Source organism: Trachinotus anak, unplaced genomic scaffold, assembly GCF_046630095.1.
Source record: "Trachinotus anak isolate AG129_WGS33_773 ecotype Australia unplaced genomic scaffold, CSIRO_AGI_Tana_v1 ptg000013l, whole genome shotgun sequence".
Taxonomy (NCBI): domain Eukaryota; kingdom Metazoa; phylum Chordata; class Actinopteri; order Carangiformes; family Carangidae; genus Trachinotus; species Trachinotus anak.
In genome coordinates, this window is record NW_027273864.1 from 12,327,989 (window position 1) to 12,345,479 (window position 17,491).

The window sequence follows — 17,491 nt, forward strand, 5'->3', positions numbered from 1 at the left end:
TAGTTGGAAGGGAGACACGTGGAGATAAAAAACAGAAAGAAATTGAGTTGTTTATTGTAGAAGCCATCAATGCCTGGTGTATCATAGATAAAGAGAGTAATATTACTACTAGTTTACAAATGGCTCACACTAAAGAATTATAATGAGTGGCCTTATCTGCCTTATCTGCTATGATTCATACTTGCATGCACACCTTTATATACACAACTGAACTACCCTGTGTTGTGTCCACACACTTGAAGTTTTTGCAATGTTATTAACTTTTACTCCAGTAATGTGAGACAGACAATGAAAATGCACAATGTGGGCATCCAGTTGATTGACGGGCATCAAGTGGTTGAGACTTGAGCAGTTATCGGGCAAGTATCAAAATCTGTCACCGAGATAATCCTCAGCATTTGAAATCGGTGCTTCCAAATCATCCCACCAAGTTGTAGCCGCTCCAAAACTTGACTCAGCAGCAACCCTAAGACTTCAGGAGGAGGCTGAAGTTAAAAATAAACACTGTTTGGCATCAGTGGGCAAGAATTTCTTCCAGCACTTAGATGCAAGTAGCCAAGTTATCAGAAACGTTTGGACAATTTAACATCAAAGCAGGAGTTTGCTTTTTTTTTTTTCTCCACAATGTCACAGACACACATGAAGAGCTCTGCCTATATACACCCTGTGATAAATGGACTGGGGTCTGACGGGCTGACCTGTGTATTTGTGTTTCAGGGGAGCGTTCTCTGAGGTGGTCCTGGCTGAGGAGAAGAGGACCCAGAAGTTGGTGGCTATCAAGTGTATCCCCAAGAAGGCATTAGAGGGCAAAGAGAACAGCATTGAGAATGAGATAGCCGTCCTGCACAAGTAAGTGGACGTTTTTAACAGGATGCATTTTTGAACCAGTCTCTGGTGAAACCACAGATCGATGGTTAGCATTAGACTGCATCTGAAATACTATCTACAAGGTTCAGGATGGTAAATTTTTCATCACTGTATCCCCATTACTGCATCATGTATGTTGTATCACGTTACTAGATATCATATATGTTGTATATGACTGTTGTAATATGATCTACTGTCATGCATGTAATATACATCATATTAAACGTAATCTTACTTGTCACTCAAACGCTGCTAAATTTGGATACATACTGTATATTTGCATCCTGGTATTCCAACTGTAAAAAACACAGTTTCTCAATAGGTAGAATTAAAGGTCCAGTCCCAGAAAAACACTATTGGTGTTCAGTCTATCCAGGTAGTGTTAGTTTTATTTAGTATAGCACATTAAAAGCAAGTTAAATGTTTTCATATATGCCGTTTTGAAAATTTGACAACAACTTGTGTCTCACGAAACCACATCCTGGTTAATCTGGAAAAACCAGAGATATCACTATGAAGAGTTTTCAGCTGAACTATTTTCTGCTGAAGAAATAGTCCCTTTGAAAACAGCATGTTCTGTGGATTAACATGACTTGCAGCTTCTGGAAAGGGCTACTGCTGCTTTTAGTGCCGTAAACAAAATAGCATTCACCGCCATTGTATTGGGATGAGAAAATGTTGACTTGTTTATGAATTCTGGTTTTATTATTGTTAATTAATTAATACATTTTTTGGCATTTGTTTGAACTGTTCTTTTAATTTTACCACAAACAACAACAAAAACTTGTATCAATCATCCTATTTAGAATAATCAGTTTAAATTAGCTTTTGAAGATCATGGCGCTGTGCAACTTGCTGTATGATCTGCCTTAGCACTGGAAAATACAAGTAATTAACCCTTGTTTCTAAACTCATCATGTGGCAAAAATGAGTGGTCTCCCTTGTCATATGGAGTCATATCACAGAAAATGTTCACACCTACCAAAACTACTGAACAGGATTGCTCTTGACACAGCTCATGCACTAGTTTCCTCCCTACCTGTGCAAGGGATATCGTTTTTTATCATACTAAGACAAAGGCAAGCAACGATCACACTCCTGGTAATTGTGGGGTGTTTCAAACATACTTCTCTTTAGATATGGGGAATTACAGGCCATGGTGAAAATGGCTGATCTACATTGGGTCCCAGGTTATTTTTAGAGCTCTTGTTGCCTGGGTTACAGGAGACACACAACTCTCGCCAATATACAGCTATGATCCCTCCTGAGGTGAGGATGGTGGAATGAGAGTGGTGGGGGTTAGTTAGCAGTTTGGTGACATTTCTGACAAATGGAGTAAACTGAGGTAAACTTGGCCTGAAATTCATGGCCCGCTTGCTCATGTCTGAAGTTTGTTTAGATTCATACAAAGGTTTGATTAATTTTAACACTTCGTCCTCAAGATACACAGAGCTCCAGACGAGGATGGGTGGTACTTTGAATAGGTGTCATTTAAGCAAAAACAGACTATATGTTTGCTGATTTCCTTTGGTCATGAAACCATTGGATTGAGAAATATATTCCCTCCCTTTGGATTTTTAAGTAGTCACAGCCAATTGTTTGAATACAACAACTGCCAGACCCAACTACCAATGGACTATTGAAGTTTTGCGAGCACAAAATGAATCATGTCCCTGTGAAAATGTTGAAAATCTAATCCCACTTTTGTGTCAACAATGCACTGTTCCCATGAAATGTTTAGACTTGGTGTCACTGTCTACTTTTCTTGTCTTTTTTTTCTATCTATAAATACTCGAACTGTGCAGTGGTACAACACTGAAGATTTACAGTGAAGTAAACCTGCTCTCTTGTTTTCGACCGCAGGAAACAGCTGGCACCCATAAATGTTATTGTTTAAGAAGCTCTCTGAGGGGACTCTTTCTCTCCCTTTCTTCCTGTGAGGACAGAGGCAAACGTATCTTTAATGCCTTTATTTAATGTTTCCAACCTGTGTAAAGCAGTTGTAACAGTGTTAACAAAGTTAATTTATTATCAATTGAGTGTCAAATGGCTCACTTTGTATTGGAGCAGACGCAAAGCCAGAAGATCCTCATTGGACGCCCTCAGTCACCTCTTCACTCTTCTAATTACTGTCTGTGAGGTCGCTGCCTAGCCTACTGGTAGTTTGATATACCACCACTGTAGCTATGTGATATCATTGCATTAGTTAGCTGGCTGTTCATCCTCTTCCCATTTTATCTAGACCAAACATTTACTCAAACACAGACGTGCAAATACAGTGATGAATCACACTCTGCTAAGTCATCTGTAGCTGTGCCAGTCAGAAGAGTCGGTGAAGTTGCTGCAGAGACAATCTGAAAAGGCTTATTAACGTAGCTGTATAGAATACCTGAAACATATTTTTGAGGTACAAATGTCGAGTGGATCTATCTGTAGTAATGTTGGACTCAAAATAATTGTGTGTTTATTACCATAAGTCCACAGCTCATAATGTTTCTGGCCTAAAAACACCAAATGTCTACTGTTAAAAAGTCATGCTCTTTAGGAAGGAAGTTGTGGAGCAAAGGGCATTTATTACTCATTATCCTGAAAATGTGAACCTACGTTACTGTATGTATCGTGCTGTATATGTACATGGACCCAAGTAACTATATTACTGTTTTCTGCATATAAACCTGAAACACAATTTCTAATATAGGTAAAGGGTTGAGTTTTTAATGGAGATTTCTGTTGGAGAAATCTGATTGTCTTCACTTTAATGAACATATCTCTCCTGACTTGAGGATTGCATTATCTCTGATATTACTGTAAAAGAGACAGAAGTTTCTGTGAAAAAATACTCCACAGAAACCAAAAAAACTATTCTCCCACCACAGGAGCTTTAAAATACTACAAATATTTTAGGAAGCATTCATTCATTCAAAGCCCACTTCATGGTCTGGGGGGAAAAAAGGCTAAAAAAAAAAAAGTATCACAGCTGTAAGAAAAACAAATATGATACAAAAGAACAACTGTGCAAAAAAGAAATATGAGAGTGACGCCAGATTACCAGAGGTTGTTAAAATAAGATAGGTTGTCCTTAAATAAATCAATATAATGCATCATTATTTGAGAAAATGAACAGAATATGGATTTAGTAGATCTGCCAGTTTCACCCACGTGTCAGATTTAGTCGTTACTGGGAGGACAACACTGTTCTCTAATTTGCTGACTTCTAGGTTCTGATGCGTTGTGAGACCCACGGGTGCTGACAGAGGTCAGCAAATGACTCACCAGCCTTCAAAAGACATTTCAGCACTCTGACAATCATCATGACCAGTGTCCAGTATTTCTATTTCATCGCCCACACAAACACACCTGCACAGAAATCCAACTTAAATTCCGTAACTTGACTGCATGTATCTGACCTTCTATAATCATGTGTGAAAGTGCACGCTTGAGCTCACAGGCGTTCACACGTGTCTGCTCACTCGGCAGGTTTAATCCATCATTCATCCTTCACTGGGTCCATCTCTCCTTCCGCACTGAGCTAAGCAGATGAATGAAGGTGTCCGTGCATAGTTACAATCTGGATAAGAGTCACTGCTGTAATCCAGCATGAGCTGAGGCTGACACATACACAGTTACCTCCAGTACAGGTCACACACGTGGCTTTGTGTTGTCTTTGCATTCCAGCCTCCAAGTCAATTCAGTAACCTTCAGATGTGTAGTCCAGGCACTGAGGTAAATTAAATGAATTGGTTACGCACAAACACACAGTGCATGATGAGCGTAAAATAGAAAATCAGAGGAGGAAGAAAGTTAGAGTTAAAGGACCCTCCTGTGGAGTTTTTGACCTATGACAATTCTATGGAGCAATGTTTTTACATGCAAGTCCCCATTTTGATTGTATTGTACATGCACATGGTACCATATATTTTAAAATTAAAATAGTCTAAAGTTGTCAAAGCTTTTGGCACGTGACAGTTTTCAATACTCAATCCCATGGCAAAGTTTTGGTTGATACTAAAAAAGTAGTGAGGTTTAATACACAAACCTACATTTAAGGTGGTGGAAGTAATAAAAATAAACTAAATTAAATACCCATATTTTTAAATGGTTGAAATGGACGCTATGTCCCGACATATCCTAAAATTGTTGTTTTCCTGGTGCAAGAAGAGCAAACCTCACAAAATGCTTCCAACAGAAATGAAAGAATCAACTGCTCATCATGCATCGCAGTCCCTCTAAATAAGTTAAAATCGGCAAATGATAAATAAACAAAAACATTTTTGTAAAGTCAGAGTGTTAATATTATGTGACCATGGGCCATTTTGTTATACATGCAACACTGAAACGCAAATTAAATGTTAAGAGCAGGTGTATAGGACAGAGGTTGGTCATGATACAGGTAAGAGTACACACTGGTCAAAACAGAGAAGTACAGTACCAATCTGGATCTGGTGAGTCATCTTCTCACCCCTGTCAGTGCACCCACGGGTCTCAGGGGGCAGCAGAACACAGAGTTTAGCCAATTACGGCGTTGCCTGCCACCACACAGTGTAGCCTCCTCTACAGCCAGTAAACAGCTGCGTGGTGGATTCATACGCCGATTGTCCCAATCATATCTACTGGACAAGATTTCAACTCCAACTCCAAACAAGCAATCATAATGACACCCGGGAGAATTATTTATGCTACCCACAGACAAAAATTTCACAAATGCTAATGGCTAAACGACGAGTAGAAGTGTGTAAGAAGAATAAAATGAACAACTTCATTTCTCATCTTCTTTCTCTGCTCTCCCTCCTCACAGGATTAAACACACCAACATTGTATCTCTGGAAGAGATATTTGAGAGTAAATCACACCTCTACCTTGTCATGCAACTGTGAGTATTCACATAAGTGTGGGTTTGTGTGATCCGTCTTTGTGTGATGTGTGTTTCGAACTCTCCCACGCACTGCATGTCACATGCCATTAATTGCACTCTGTAACACACGTACATGTGCATGTACACACACACACACACACACACACACACACACAAAACACACAAAACACACACAAAGACTCTACCATGCCTACTCATGAGCACCAGTGGGGAGTTCGCCCTCACACCTGCAGCCTTACAGCCTCCCACCCACCTCAACTCCTGAAATGTCAGAGAGAGAGAGAGAGAGTGAGAGAGAGAGAGAGAGAACCAGAGAAAGGACAGATCAGGATCCCCAGCACTATTCACTCAGAGCCTCCTGAAAATATCAATCATTTATGCATTTATCACAATCTTTGGCAAATCTGTACATTTATAAAGGCAAGGACGAGTGGGAAATTCTTCTCTTGTGTTTCTCCAGTTATTTTCAATATTTATTTCAAGCCTTGGCAATACATTTTGTGTTCCCTTTCATATAACACCCAGTGCTTCACCACAGTAATAGATCTGCTTTTTAAAATTTTATATTAACATGACCTCACAACATCATTTCAATGAGATATAGAAACTTACTGACGGTGCTGTATCATGAGGAAATTGAAAGTATGCGGATAGTATGATGTGCTGTTACTCACAGAGGTGGAGTCACTTTTTTAAAACATCTGAGAGACATTCCTAAATTTTCTTCTTCATTTCTTTCGCTTCTCTCCTTTATTTGTTCCTTGTCTCTGAACCTGTGACTTTTCTCTGAATTCTGTCCCTCATTCATGAGATGTTAAAAGTATCAGCTGTGTGTCAAAAATATCAACAGAGTGTGTTCAGTGAATGTGTGTGTGAGTTAGAGATTGATATCGGAAGCTCAAAGAAGCACACCCAGTTAGCAGATGTTAAGTACACAGGATGAAGGCTCCATCTAGTGGCTTCTAGGTCTAATATCAAGCAGACACTTTGCTGTGGTTTCACTCACGCCACCACTTTTCTATATTTATGCAGTTGATTATTAGAGATAAATACATGTAGCACATCATTATGACAGTAACGGCAGAAGTTTGAGCAAATAAAAAGGCCTTCTCTGTCTGTGATCCATCAAAAAATCTTCATTTGGTAGGTTTGCAATCTTCATTTGGTCCTTCACTTTCATAACCACATCTCTCCCTCTCCATGCAGGGTATCTGGCGGGGAACTCTTCGATCGCATCATAGAGAAAGGCTTCTACACAGAGAAAGATGCCAGTAAGCTCATTCAGCAGATTCTGGACGCTGTTAAATACCTCCATGACATGGGCATCGTACACCGTGACCTCAAGGTCAGTCCAGAGTCACTGATATAATTAAAAAGTTATCCTGCACACTGTTGATGTGCTGATCAAGCATGAGTCAGAACTCATAAACCCTGTTCAAACCTCTGACTGAAAACATGTTTTCTAAATAGCTGTAGTTTTCCATCATACAATGGCTTTGCTGGCAGTAAACAAATGTTGACTTTATTGTTGTCTTTGTAATCCTGTCTGTGCAAGCATATAATCCTTTTAGCAAGAATAGTAATTACTGTGTAGTTACATGTGTGTATGTGGTGGTAGTGGAGGAGTTTGTGTATTTTTGTGTTTGGGAAAGACTTTTATAAGATAGTACTTTATCTAAATCCCCGGTTTTTGTCCCTCCTCATTGCAGCCTGAGAATCTGCTGTACTACAGCATGGATGAAGACTCCAAAATCATGATCAGTGACTTTGGTCTGTCTAAAATCGAGGGCTCTGGCAGTGTGATGTCGACGGCCTGTGGAACACCAGGATATGTTGGTAAAGAAGTCAAGATACTGTCTTAAATTTAAAAAAATCAGTTTGTATTTAATCAGTTTTACATGACAGGGAACACTGTACCATGCAGTAGTAGCTTAGTGCCAATTTACAGTAGCACCATATAGCATGACTCAGAGTATGTTATTGCTTTCATACAACAGTTTAATTTATGAGAAGCTTATCAGATATATTATAACTTTCAAGAGACTCAATATCTCATATAGACATTCTACAGTTTTGAAAAGTAAATATTTAAAACACTGATGCTGGTGTTGGTTTGTGTCGCCTACTATAGCTGTCAGTAGTTGGATGGCTGCTAGTTTACAAATTTAAATAGGTAAGGTATAGTTATACTAACTACGATATAGAAAGGGTGCCTGTCTGCAGTCATTTTCTCACATTACTTAACTGAATTACCTTGTCTTTATTCTTTCAGCCCCTGAAGTGTTGGCTCAGAAACCCTACAGTAAGGCAGTGGACTGCTGGTCTATTGGTGTCATAGCCTATATACTGTGAGTACATTTTTATGACACAGACCAAGCCTAACATTGTACGTAGAAATTCTGCACTGACACAATATTTTAATAGTTGTATGATCTTTATTTTGTTCCACATCAGTCATGATGCCGTCTAACCAGATGCTGAACATTAGTTTTGGAATTACCGATCACTTAGGAGGGAATCTCGTTCACATGTGTGTGGAAACATGACCCCTGTCCTCTCCTGTGTGTCTCAGGTTGTGTGGTTACCCTCCCTTCTATGATGAGAATGATGCCAAACTGTTTGAGCAAATCCTGAAGGCAGAATACGAGTTTGATTCTCCCTACTGGGATGATATCTCTGATTCAGGTATCAATCCATTTTTCTTCAGTCCTCTCCTGTTGGTTTGAAACAGACTTTTCATGCACATGCGACAAATGTGCGTAATTAAGCTCATCAGAAATAATGAATCTAAACTTCTGAATGTGCCTTTGTGAGCTGCATATTGTGGAAAAGGTCTCGGTGGCAACAGGGAACAGGGTGATAAACTTTTTTTTCACTCAAGCCCTTTCTTGTTTTGACAGAGTGATGTTTTCCAAGCCAAGTACATATTTTGTCCATTCCCTTCCAGTCACCTTGCAGGTGTTGAGCCCACAGGCCATGGCAATGATCCCTTGCTGATGTTATTTTCCAAAGTCCTGACTCTTGGCCTGGGTCCTCGTTTCCCTGCTCTGGATGAGGACCTCTCCAACTTTTAGGACAAATTATGCAGTTGATGCATCAGCCAATTTTCTGACATATGGGAATTAGCTCAAGATGTGTTTCATCTTGTTTTTCAGCAGTTAGAAACTGAAGTATTATTACATTGACTGAGTTTGTAGCCTGGGCCTTCATAAATAAATAGACTGTGTCAATTCTGTGCAGCTGTTGCCTTAAATTGATGATGAGTATTTTTTAATCTTTCTTTTTTCTTATAGCTAAAGACTTTATAGTCCACCTGATGGAGAAAGACCCCAACATACGTTACACCTGCGAGCAGGCTCTGCAGCACCCCTGGTACTGGTCCTCTATCATAGTCACAGACTCACATTACAAAGAATGAAATAACCCTTAGTACCAATGAGAGTCTCTTTTTAACATGTAGTTGTACAATTATGACGTCTATCCATTGCTCAGACACACTCTTTATGTTTCCTGTGTTCTCTCTTTGTCAGGATTGCTGGGGACACTGCCCTGGATAAGAACATCCATGAGTCTGTCAGTGCTCAGATCAAAAAGAACTTTGCTAAGAGCAAGTGGAAGGTGAGTCAGATTTCCAATTTATTTTGGACACACTTTGTTTTTCTTATATGCACAATGTATCCTGCATTGTTTATTTACCTTTTAGTACACATGGAGAGAATTCAGTTTAGCCATGGTTAAAAGTTTGGTCTTAGTCTGGACTTCAGGAATCACTTGTTTGCTTTACTGTGCTACTGAAATTCTAAAGTTTAAACCTTCTTTATTTTAACTTTCAAGACTGGAACTTGTTTGAATTATTCAAAACATTCAACATCTGGGATGACCACAAATCTTTAGGCTGTGGTCCCGGTCCCAGTTGTCGGTCAGCTAGTGTCAGATACTTGAGATTCAGCTGTAACTGACGTTCAGTTGTTCCCGTGTCCCTCCCTCTGCAGCAAGCCTTCAACGCCACAGCAGTCGTTCGTCACATGAGGCGTCTCCAGCTGGGCACCAGCCATGAGGGACCCAGCCCCACCCTGCCCAGCCCGTGCCGAAGTCATCTGCTGATGCCAGAGGAAGACGCAGGTGAGTTATTCGCTTATCTCACGCACGGTTATGAAGAGTGTGAATATAGCAGTGTCATGTGTAACATCCGACAGCAGTACTGATAGCATGTCTTGTCTCTTTCTCTCTTAGAGGCTTGTTGTGAGGGAGGGTGCTCCCAGAACGTCGACGGCGGGGCAGATCCCCTGTCCAACTGCACCTACCGCTGCCACCCAACCAGCAGGGTGTGAGCTTTGCATCTGCTCCACTTACCTGTCTAATCAATCCTAGTGACTTTCCAATTTTACCCCCCTCGGTGGAACCAGAGGCGCCATCTCCCCCATTATCTGGTTAGGAATACAGCGTCATTCCAACCTCTCACCTGCAGGGGGAGCAAGCCTGTCCAGCCTGAGAAGGAAGACATAAAATGGGATGAAGAGGAGGAGGAGGAGGAGGAGGGAGACTTAATGATAATGATAATGATGAAGCACCAGAGCGGATCATTTTTACAGAATGGGCTGGGTGTTTGGGATGAGTTGAAATGGGGGAGACGATACAGAGGAGGGGAAGACAACCTCCTCCACCAGCTTGTCAGGTGGATTGTTTTTGCCGCAGCAGGACAGAGCTTGTTGGACACTCTTTTTATTCATGATTTTTGATTCAACCTGTCTGTTTGTTCGTTTTATTGTTTACTGTTTTATATATTTTTGTGTCGTCTTTTTAACCTTCTCCTGTTAGACTTTGGAGTGTAAATCCAGAAACAATATCTGCATGACCAGGAGAGAATTTTCCCCATGCATGTTTTGTTATCTTTAAAATATACCTTGTTGCAGAAATGCAGCATCGCAGCACCATGCAAATGATGGAGTGTTGTGTGCAAAGTTTGTCAAGGCAGAAAGGCATAGAGCATCTTCATATGTTGAAGTATTTGAAATGAAACTAAGTTAAATCTTTTGATTTTACAGATCTGGATTCTGTGTCTTTAAGTCATGCTTTTAGACAATCACTGACACAATAGTTTATGCAATTAAAACTCTATCTATCTACTATGTAGCCTTGCTTGTGGAGATCTAGTGTTTCCATACAGTGGTTAGGCTTTTTGAAAGTAAAAGGCTTCCCCTTCTCTTTTTCCAACCCCTAACCTCTTCAGCCACTTGAGCACAGGGATATATCTTTGTCTAAGGTGCCTTTAGGATATATAGAAGGATGGGTTTATTTTTGGGTAGCTTCTGACATGTTAAGTCTTTTTCTGCAGAGTTATTGCAGCACAGACTCTTACTGTAACTTCATATTTTGTATGTATCAAATTTTCAGCTTTAAAATAAGGTTTTATGGGTGTTGTCTCAAAATTAAGTACTGTAATCTCCAAAGGGAGGCCTGCGCACATACAGTACCACATACAGCCACTTAGAAACAGCTACATTATGAAATGGGTAAAGTAAATAGTAAATAGTAGTTTGAAAACCTTCTGGGGAGCTTCACCAGGAACATCATTTACTTTTTAAAAAATCCATCAAATACTTTTTTTTTCAAAAATATGTTTCAGTATTTTGCCTTCTCCCTCAATTAAAGAACTGTTTTGTGTATCTATATACATTTTGTGCAAAACAAACAAACTTGCAAACCTGAAAAAGCATTGATCAGTGTACTTAGCTATACTCAAGAATAAGCTGACATAGGAGGTTTAGGTTGTGTGAATGCAAAAAACAAAGCAACCAGAATTTGATATGCATCTGTTACCATGTTCTGTACCTGTACCACCGATATAGTCCTTTTCTTTTTACATTCTTTTACAGGCACATTTCCTCCACATGCAGCCTGTTTACAAAGAACCTGGATTAAAGCATGTGAATAGATATCAGATTAACTCACCTCATCTTTACTTACGTACATACTCTGTTTTCATTTGACATTATTTCATTCATCCTACTGAAGGTGTGCGTAGGTGAAAACGCGCACACACAGCGTTGTTGTAGAAGAGCTTTAAGTCTAGTTGTTTGAGTCCTCTGTACTTTATTCTGGGGCTGTTACAGGGACTGTCCTGGGTGGGTCACAAAACCACAGAGGCTGGACCCTTCTCTGAGGTTCATCCATCCTCTGATCACTCCATCCTAACCTTGAAAGGATCATAATTTCTCTTCTGTGTGATACAACCATATAAACATTTGGTACTGATTGCGTATGTTTGCATGATGTGGCTTGAAATTTGTGAAATCCCATATTTTAAACAATAAATAGTTTGTACACAAGTTGTGATAATGTTACAGTTGCCATGAGAGTGCTGGTGAAAGGAGATTTTTTTTTGTCAGTTTTACTCTTTAACAAGATCAAAATTCTCTTCAGAACATCACGCAGATGAGTCAAGAGCAACAAAAGTTGTAATAATGTTTCAACATGTCAAAGCAAGTTCAATGTGCTGCTTCAAAAAGTATTTTTGAGCTTTATTCTGCATCTCTATAGGGTAGGCGTTGTAGTATATTTGGACAGTAATGTAACTGGTGGCTCCAAAGTGTAAAGCATAGTTAAAAGTGATTTTTAAATGATTGATTTTAAATGAAAATGATTATTTTTTCAGGAAACTTTCAGTGTGAATTGTTTGTACATCATGAATTACTGTGACAATGAGGCAGCCAGATAAGCACAGGAAAGCTGATGCATGGAGGCAGTTGTCGTCCACAGTCTTATTATTGTTGGCAGATTGATAATGTCATAATTAATCTCCTGATAGTGAAAACAACTCAGATTCTCCAGTCAGTTTAATGAACTCTGAACCCACAAACCCCAAAAGAAAAAATCTTTTTCGAGGCAAAAGGTGGTGAAATACTTAAGAAAGAGAACAGTTTGTTATAATGAACAAACAAACTGATGAAAGACATTGTCTGAATGTTTGTTGGAACTCTGTTCTTTGCTGAGGCAAAGAATCTGGGAATGGAAAACTAAAGATTTTTACATTCCAGTGCAATGAAACAAGTGATTATGAAATACATAACCATATCCCATTACCTCACCACTCAACCACCTTGGTAGGAAAATATGCAGGGGTGACATTAGAATTACAGTTAAGGAGAAGAAGTTATACTGACCTTGCCCTCAAAGGTGCTTTACTAAGGGTGTTTTGATAAATTGCCACAGCTTTTGCATTCAAAGTGATCATTTTTACAGCACATACATGTCATTTTGTGTTGCATCAGCCTCAAAGAAGGAAATTATTTGTGTGAAGGCTTCTCCTTTGACTGCTCAGTAACCACTTGTAGAGAATGACCAATGTCTGGTTAGATTTGCTGTACAAATGAGTATTTGTACCATAAATATGTTGCCTTTTAATAAATGCTGTTTTGGACTACAGTACCTACTGTATACACAGATGCATCATAGGTTGTTGATAAGTGACTACTACTCAGTGTGAAAGCCAGTGACTTGTGCTTGGAACAGATTTGTAAGTGAAACATACATTAAAATCCTTGTCTATGCATTATGGAACTGTCTGAGTCCATTTGTAAAAGAAAAACAATACAATATGTAAGCTTATATTTATGTCATGCTCATATAATAATATTCTGTAAGAAAAACATTCCAAGTAGAAGCATTATTGTGCACAACCAAGAAATAACACAATATATAAAACAACACTGTCCTAACAGATGGCTAAGATGTAATGCCTTAATTGTATGCCTTTATGCCTTAAAGTCCCAGTTTCCATTTTATTTCACAACAAAAAAAAGTCCTTTAGGAACAGGAAAACGCAGTATCAACACAATAAATGTGTTCACTCGGCTTTTTATACCCATAATTATTACCTTTAAGTGAATATATTAAATGAAATGACATTTGCATAAAATGCATTTAAATGTGTAATTTAATAGGAGCTAAACTACACCAGATCACGGACTTCATCCTGCCAAATGCTGAGATTAAGCTACAGCTAAACAAAATTCATATATTTCAATTACAGGAAACCACTAAAGGGGGGACAAAAGTAAATTTAGCCCTAGTCAAGGCTAGCAGTGGTTATCTCCAGCTAGCTGCATGTTTTCTTCATAATTATATATTTCTATGGTATAAAATGATTAGATAAATGTCAGAGTGGAATGTTGTCTTAATTAAATGTGTAATTTTGGCTTTGAGGATCAGCTTTGTTGATATGATGACAGACACACTCATGCTTTGTCAGAAAACAGAAACATATAACACAATAGCAGGGATACTTTTCTCAATGGCAAAAGTCTCCAACTGTTGATCTCATGAAATAGTTTTGTGGCTTGAGAGGTTAGTCGTGAATGTTAATTTCATAGTGTGCTACATGAGGCCTCTCTCATCCTCTCCAAAGGAATGCTGGGTAAATGAGGCCTGTGGTTTGGCTGCATGGAGCATTGAGCTAAAAGAGACCAGAGAGCAGAGAGAGCAAGAGCGGGAGTCTGGTGGTCAACCTCATTCAGGAGACAGTAGACAGAGTAAAAATTATGTGGTCAAACCAGGAACAAGGGACTGATTCAAAATAATGGGAGAGAAATTGCATGAATCACAAGGAAGAGAGTGCTGAAAGCTGCAAGCAGTGTTTAGATGTGGAAGAGTGGAAAAAATGAAGTGAAACAAGTCCAAGGGTGAAACCTGGCACCATGTGGAATGGTACAACTGAACCAAGGATGGGACCAGAAGACAACGGCCCTACATTTTAAGGCTAATATACATATCTTTATGCTTGAGTTAAATTTCTCCACAAAACAAAAGCAGCAGCTCGTTAATGAAGATTGTGTTTAGTCCACATCCTCCTTGCAGCGTGAGTTCAGAGTGCTGTTGCCCATGCTTGAAAGGAATGTGAAATAGAGACTTGATACAGCAATGAGCCAAAAATTAACCACACTGTTTTCACTGACTCAACTTCCTTGTTCACAAGTTGATTTATCTGAATGGTGTCAGTAATTTAAACCTTTAACGAGCACTGAAAGCAAATTGCTGATTTTGAAGTCTGCAAAGATTTATTAAATGGCACAAAATCACTAGCACACCTGCTGCGAATACTGGATGCAAACAGTGCTGTGCTTTGAGCAGGACAAAGAGCTGCTTTCAATCTTCTGGTCAGGGGAAAGTTCACATATTTGCATAATATGTTAATGTGTTTACCAGTTTTCATGGAAATGAATCCAACAGTTGAGCCATTTCACTTGAAACCACAAATGTCATCCTCACAGTGGTGTTAGAGAAAAGGTCAGGGGGTCACTAAAGCCCTTAGGACTTATCCATCAATGTTTGTACAAAATTTCACGACAATCCACACAATAGTTATTGAGATATTTCAATGTCGACTTAATTTGTGAACTAACGCCCAAAAGCACTGTTGGTCTCAGTGAGTTTTTGACCAGCGCTGCTACCCCACAGGTCCACAAAACTTTGTCAATCTTTTCCAAGGTGACCTGCTGTATCTGGCATAACTTTATTCTCCACTAATTATGAAGATAACTGATAAGATACAATGCAAATGACAGACAAGCTGTATGTGAGTTTTTCAAGAAAAAGTAGGCATCTCAAATCAAAAATATTTTTATAGACCTTCATCTTTCAAGGTCACCTGCTTTACCTCATGTCAAAGTGTTGAGTTGAGGTTTGAAATGAAATGTAGTGTGTGCACAGTAAGCGCACACACTGCCCACCTGTCTGTCAGCAGGACTTTATTGTGCTAATATCTGTCAGGGCTCTCAAGAGATTTCTGTGCCCGTTACGTCCACATTGTCCTTCAACGTGTGCTTGTAAGGAGAGTTTCTCCAAGTTGTGGGAGCTTCTCACTCTTTTTCCACTCTTCACTCGTCAGTAGGTTGAAGTAAATATTTGATAAATCTGTGGTGGACTGGTCTATGAGGCTGTTTAGCAAGAGGTGGAAAATTGTGCAAAAAAAAAAAAAAAAAGAAAAAAGAATTGACCTAATTATTACCTAAATCCTGGATCAATTATGTTTTTTGCACAATGATTAACTGAGCAACATTTTAAGTGAATCATATAAATTATTCAAGGTTCTGTAGTTCCAACTACTGTATAAGTGAAATTATGCAGGGCCTGTTGTATGTCAACCCTACCTCCAAAAATTGGGTTTATGTATTACTACTTTGTTTTGCCAGTTATGCTTTAGTTACACATATGTACCACACACAAGTCGCACGTGCACGGTTGCACATATGGTTGCAATTGAACAATGCATTAAAATAATTGTGGCAATTCATGTTAAATGGTGCATGGAAGAATAGCAAATACAGAATGTCAAACAACAAATGAATAATGTTCTGTTATGTGCAATATGGTGAAGAAAAAAAGAATTTAGCTTTTACACATCAGACTTCAGGAGTTGTGAGCAAAAGGTTCTTTAGAGCGTTTAAAGCATCGCCACCAAAATCTACTCAGTTCTTCCTCAGCCAACGGCTCAACTTAACACAAGCTTCACTGAAATCTGAGTAGAAACAGACAAATAGATAAATGAAAATATGACCTCCATGGTGCAGATACGAACAAATTAAATGATACGCTATGTCTAGTCCGATATGCTGTTCTATTTCATACAGGAGGACTTCCAATATCTAATTGCATCAAGCAGTCACTGCACAAAGAGCACGTAAGGCCATGATGACATGAAGGCTACAGGTAAAAAAAAAAAGACGTGTGTGTGTTTAAGTTTTTTTGAGAGAAGTTAAGGTTCTGCAGAAGCTTTAAATAATGTGTTCGGCTTCGGTTTTCATTTAAACAAGACTAAACTCTCTCTCTTTCTCTTTCTCTCTCTCTCTCTCTCTCTCTCTCTACAACAACTCACACACACACATCTTACAGGCTTTGTGTTGAACAGGCCAAAATACACACCATGGCATGCAGCCTGAGAGTTTTACTAACAAATAGTTGTATCGAGAGATTTAGAGTGGCTTTGAGGACAAAATACCAAATAAACACACACACACACACACACACACACACACACACACACACACACACACACACACACACACACAAAAAAAATCATATTCCCCTCTTTAGCTAATCATTGAGATCTTTTCATTATATCTCAGTTGTGCATTTGTTTTGAATGCAACGTCAGATAGCTCAGAACATCTTGGCTGAATATTTTCTTTGGATCAAAACATGGAAAAACAGGCAAAAATCATTAATGCAAAAAGATTTTCCAGTTCCATTTCTCCTCAGTCCTGTGGCCTCACATTGTTTTAGAAGTAAAACCAGGTTGTTTGAGTTTGAGGAAGTCAGAATCCCCGAGGTGCTGGAGCAGAGCAGAGGGCAAGAGACTTAAACTATACAGTGAGATCACTCTTTTCTTGGTGCCCTGGAGATGAGTGATGTGCAGTTTGTGAATGACTCACTTCAGCTGTTGGGAGAGACGACGTGAAAGAGTTTTTCTGCAAAGGTCTAAATCTGTTCAAACCCAAAAAGATGTTCAGAGATCTCAATACATGGTCTGAACACTCAGCCTTGTTTGAAGCCAAAGCAATGCAGTTTATGAAAAGACCCTCAAAGTCCCGCATGACTGTGCAAACCACAATTGGTAATAATAAACAGGATGGAGAGAAGGACAAAGAAGAGAGATGAAGAGTATCTGGCAGTATAAGGAGAGCCACAAAGTTTCCACTTTTGGGAAAATGCTGCCTGTAGTTAGGATCAAACCAGGCCAGACATCCATTGCAA

The 17,491-nt window shown here is 39.2% G+C and overlaps 1 protein-coding gene across 1 annotated transcript in view; it reads left to right on the forward strand.

Moving 5' to 3' along the window:
- camk1b (calcium/calmodulin-dependent protein kinase Ib) overlaps positions 1 to 13,295 on the forward strand; it is a 36,052-nt gene extending 22,757 nt beyond the window's left edge. The window contains exons 3-12 of the mRNA XM_071493913.1: positions 718 to 849; positions 5,663 to 5,737; positions 6,947 to 7,085; positions 7,450 to 7,576; positions 8,013 to 8,088; positions 8,313 to 8,425; positions 9,034 to 9,112; positions 9,271 to 9,358; positions 9,733 to 9,862; positions 9,974 to 13,295. Coding sequence (XP_071350014.1) covers positions 718 to 849; positions 5,663 to 5,737; positions 6,947 to 7,085; positions 7,450 to 7,576; positions 8,013 to 8,088; positions 8,313 to 8,425; positions 9,034 to 9,112; positions 9,271 to 9,358; positions 9,733 to 9,862; positions 9,974 to 10,071 — 1,057 coding nt within the window. The 3' untranslated portion in view covers positions 10,072 to 13,295. The remainder of the gene's footprint in view (positions 1 to 717; positions 850 to 5,662; positions 5,738 to 6,946; positions 7,086 to 7,449; positions 7,577 to 8,012; positions 8,089 to 8,312; positions 8,426 to 9,033; positions 9,113 to 9,270; positions 9,359 to 9,732; positions 9,863 to 9,973) is intronic.
- Positions 13,296 to 17,491: the final 4,196 nt, after the last annotated feature.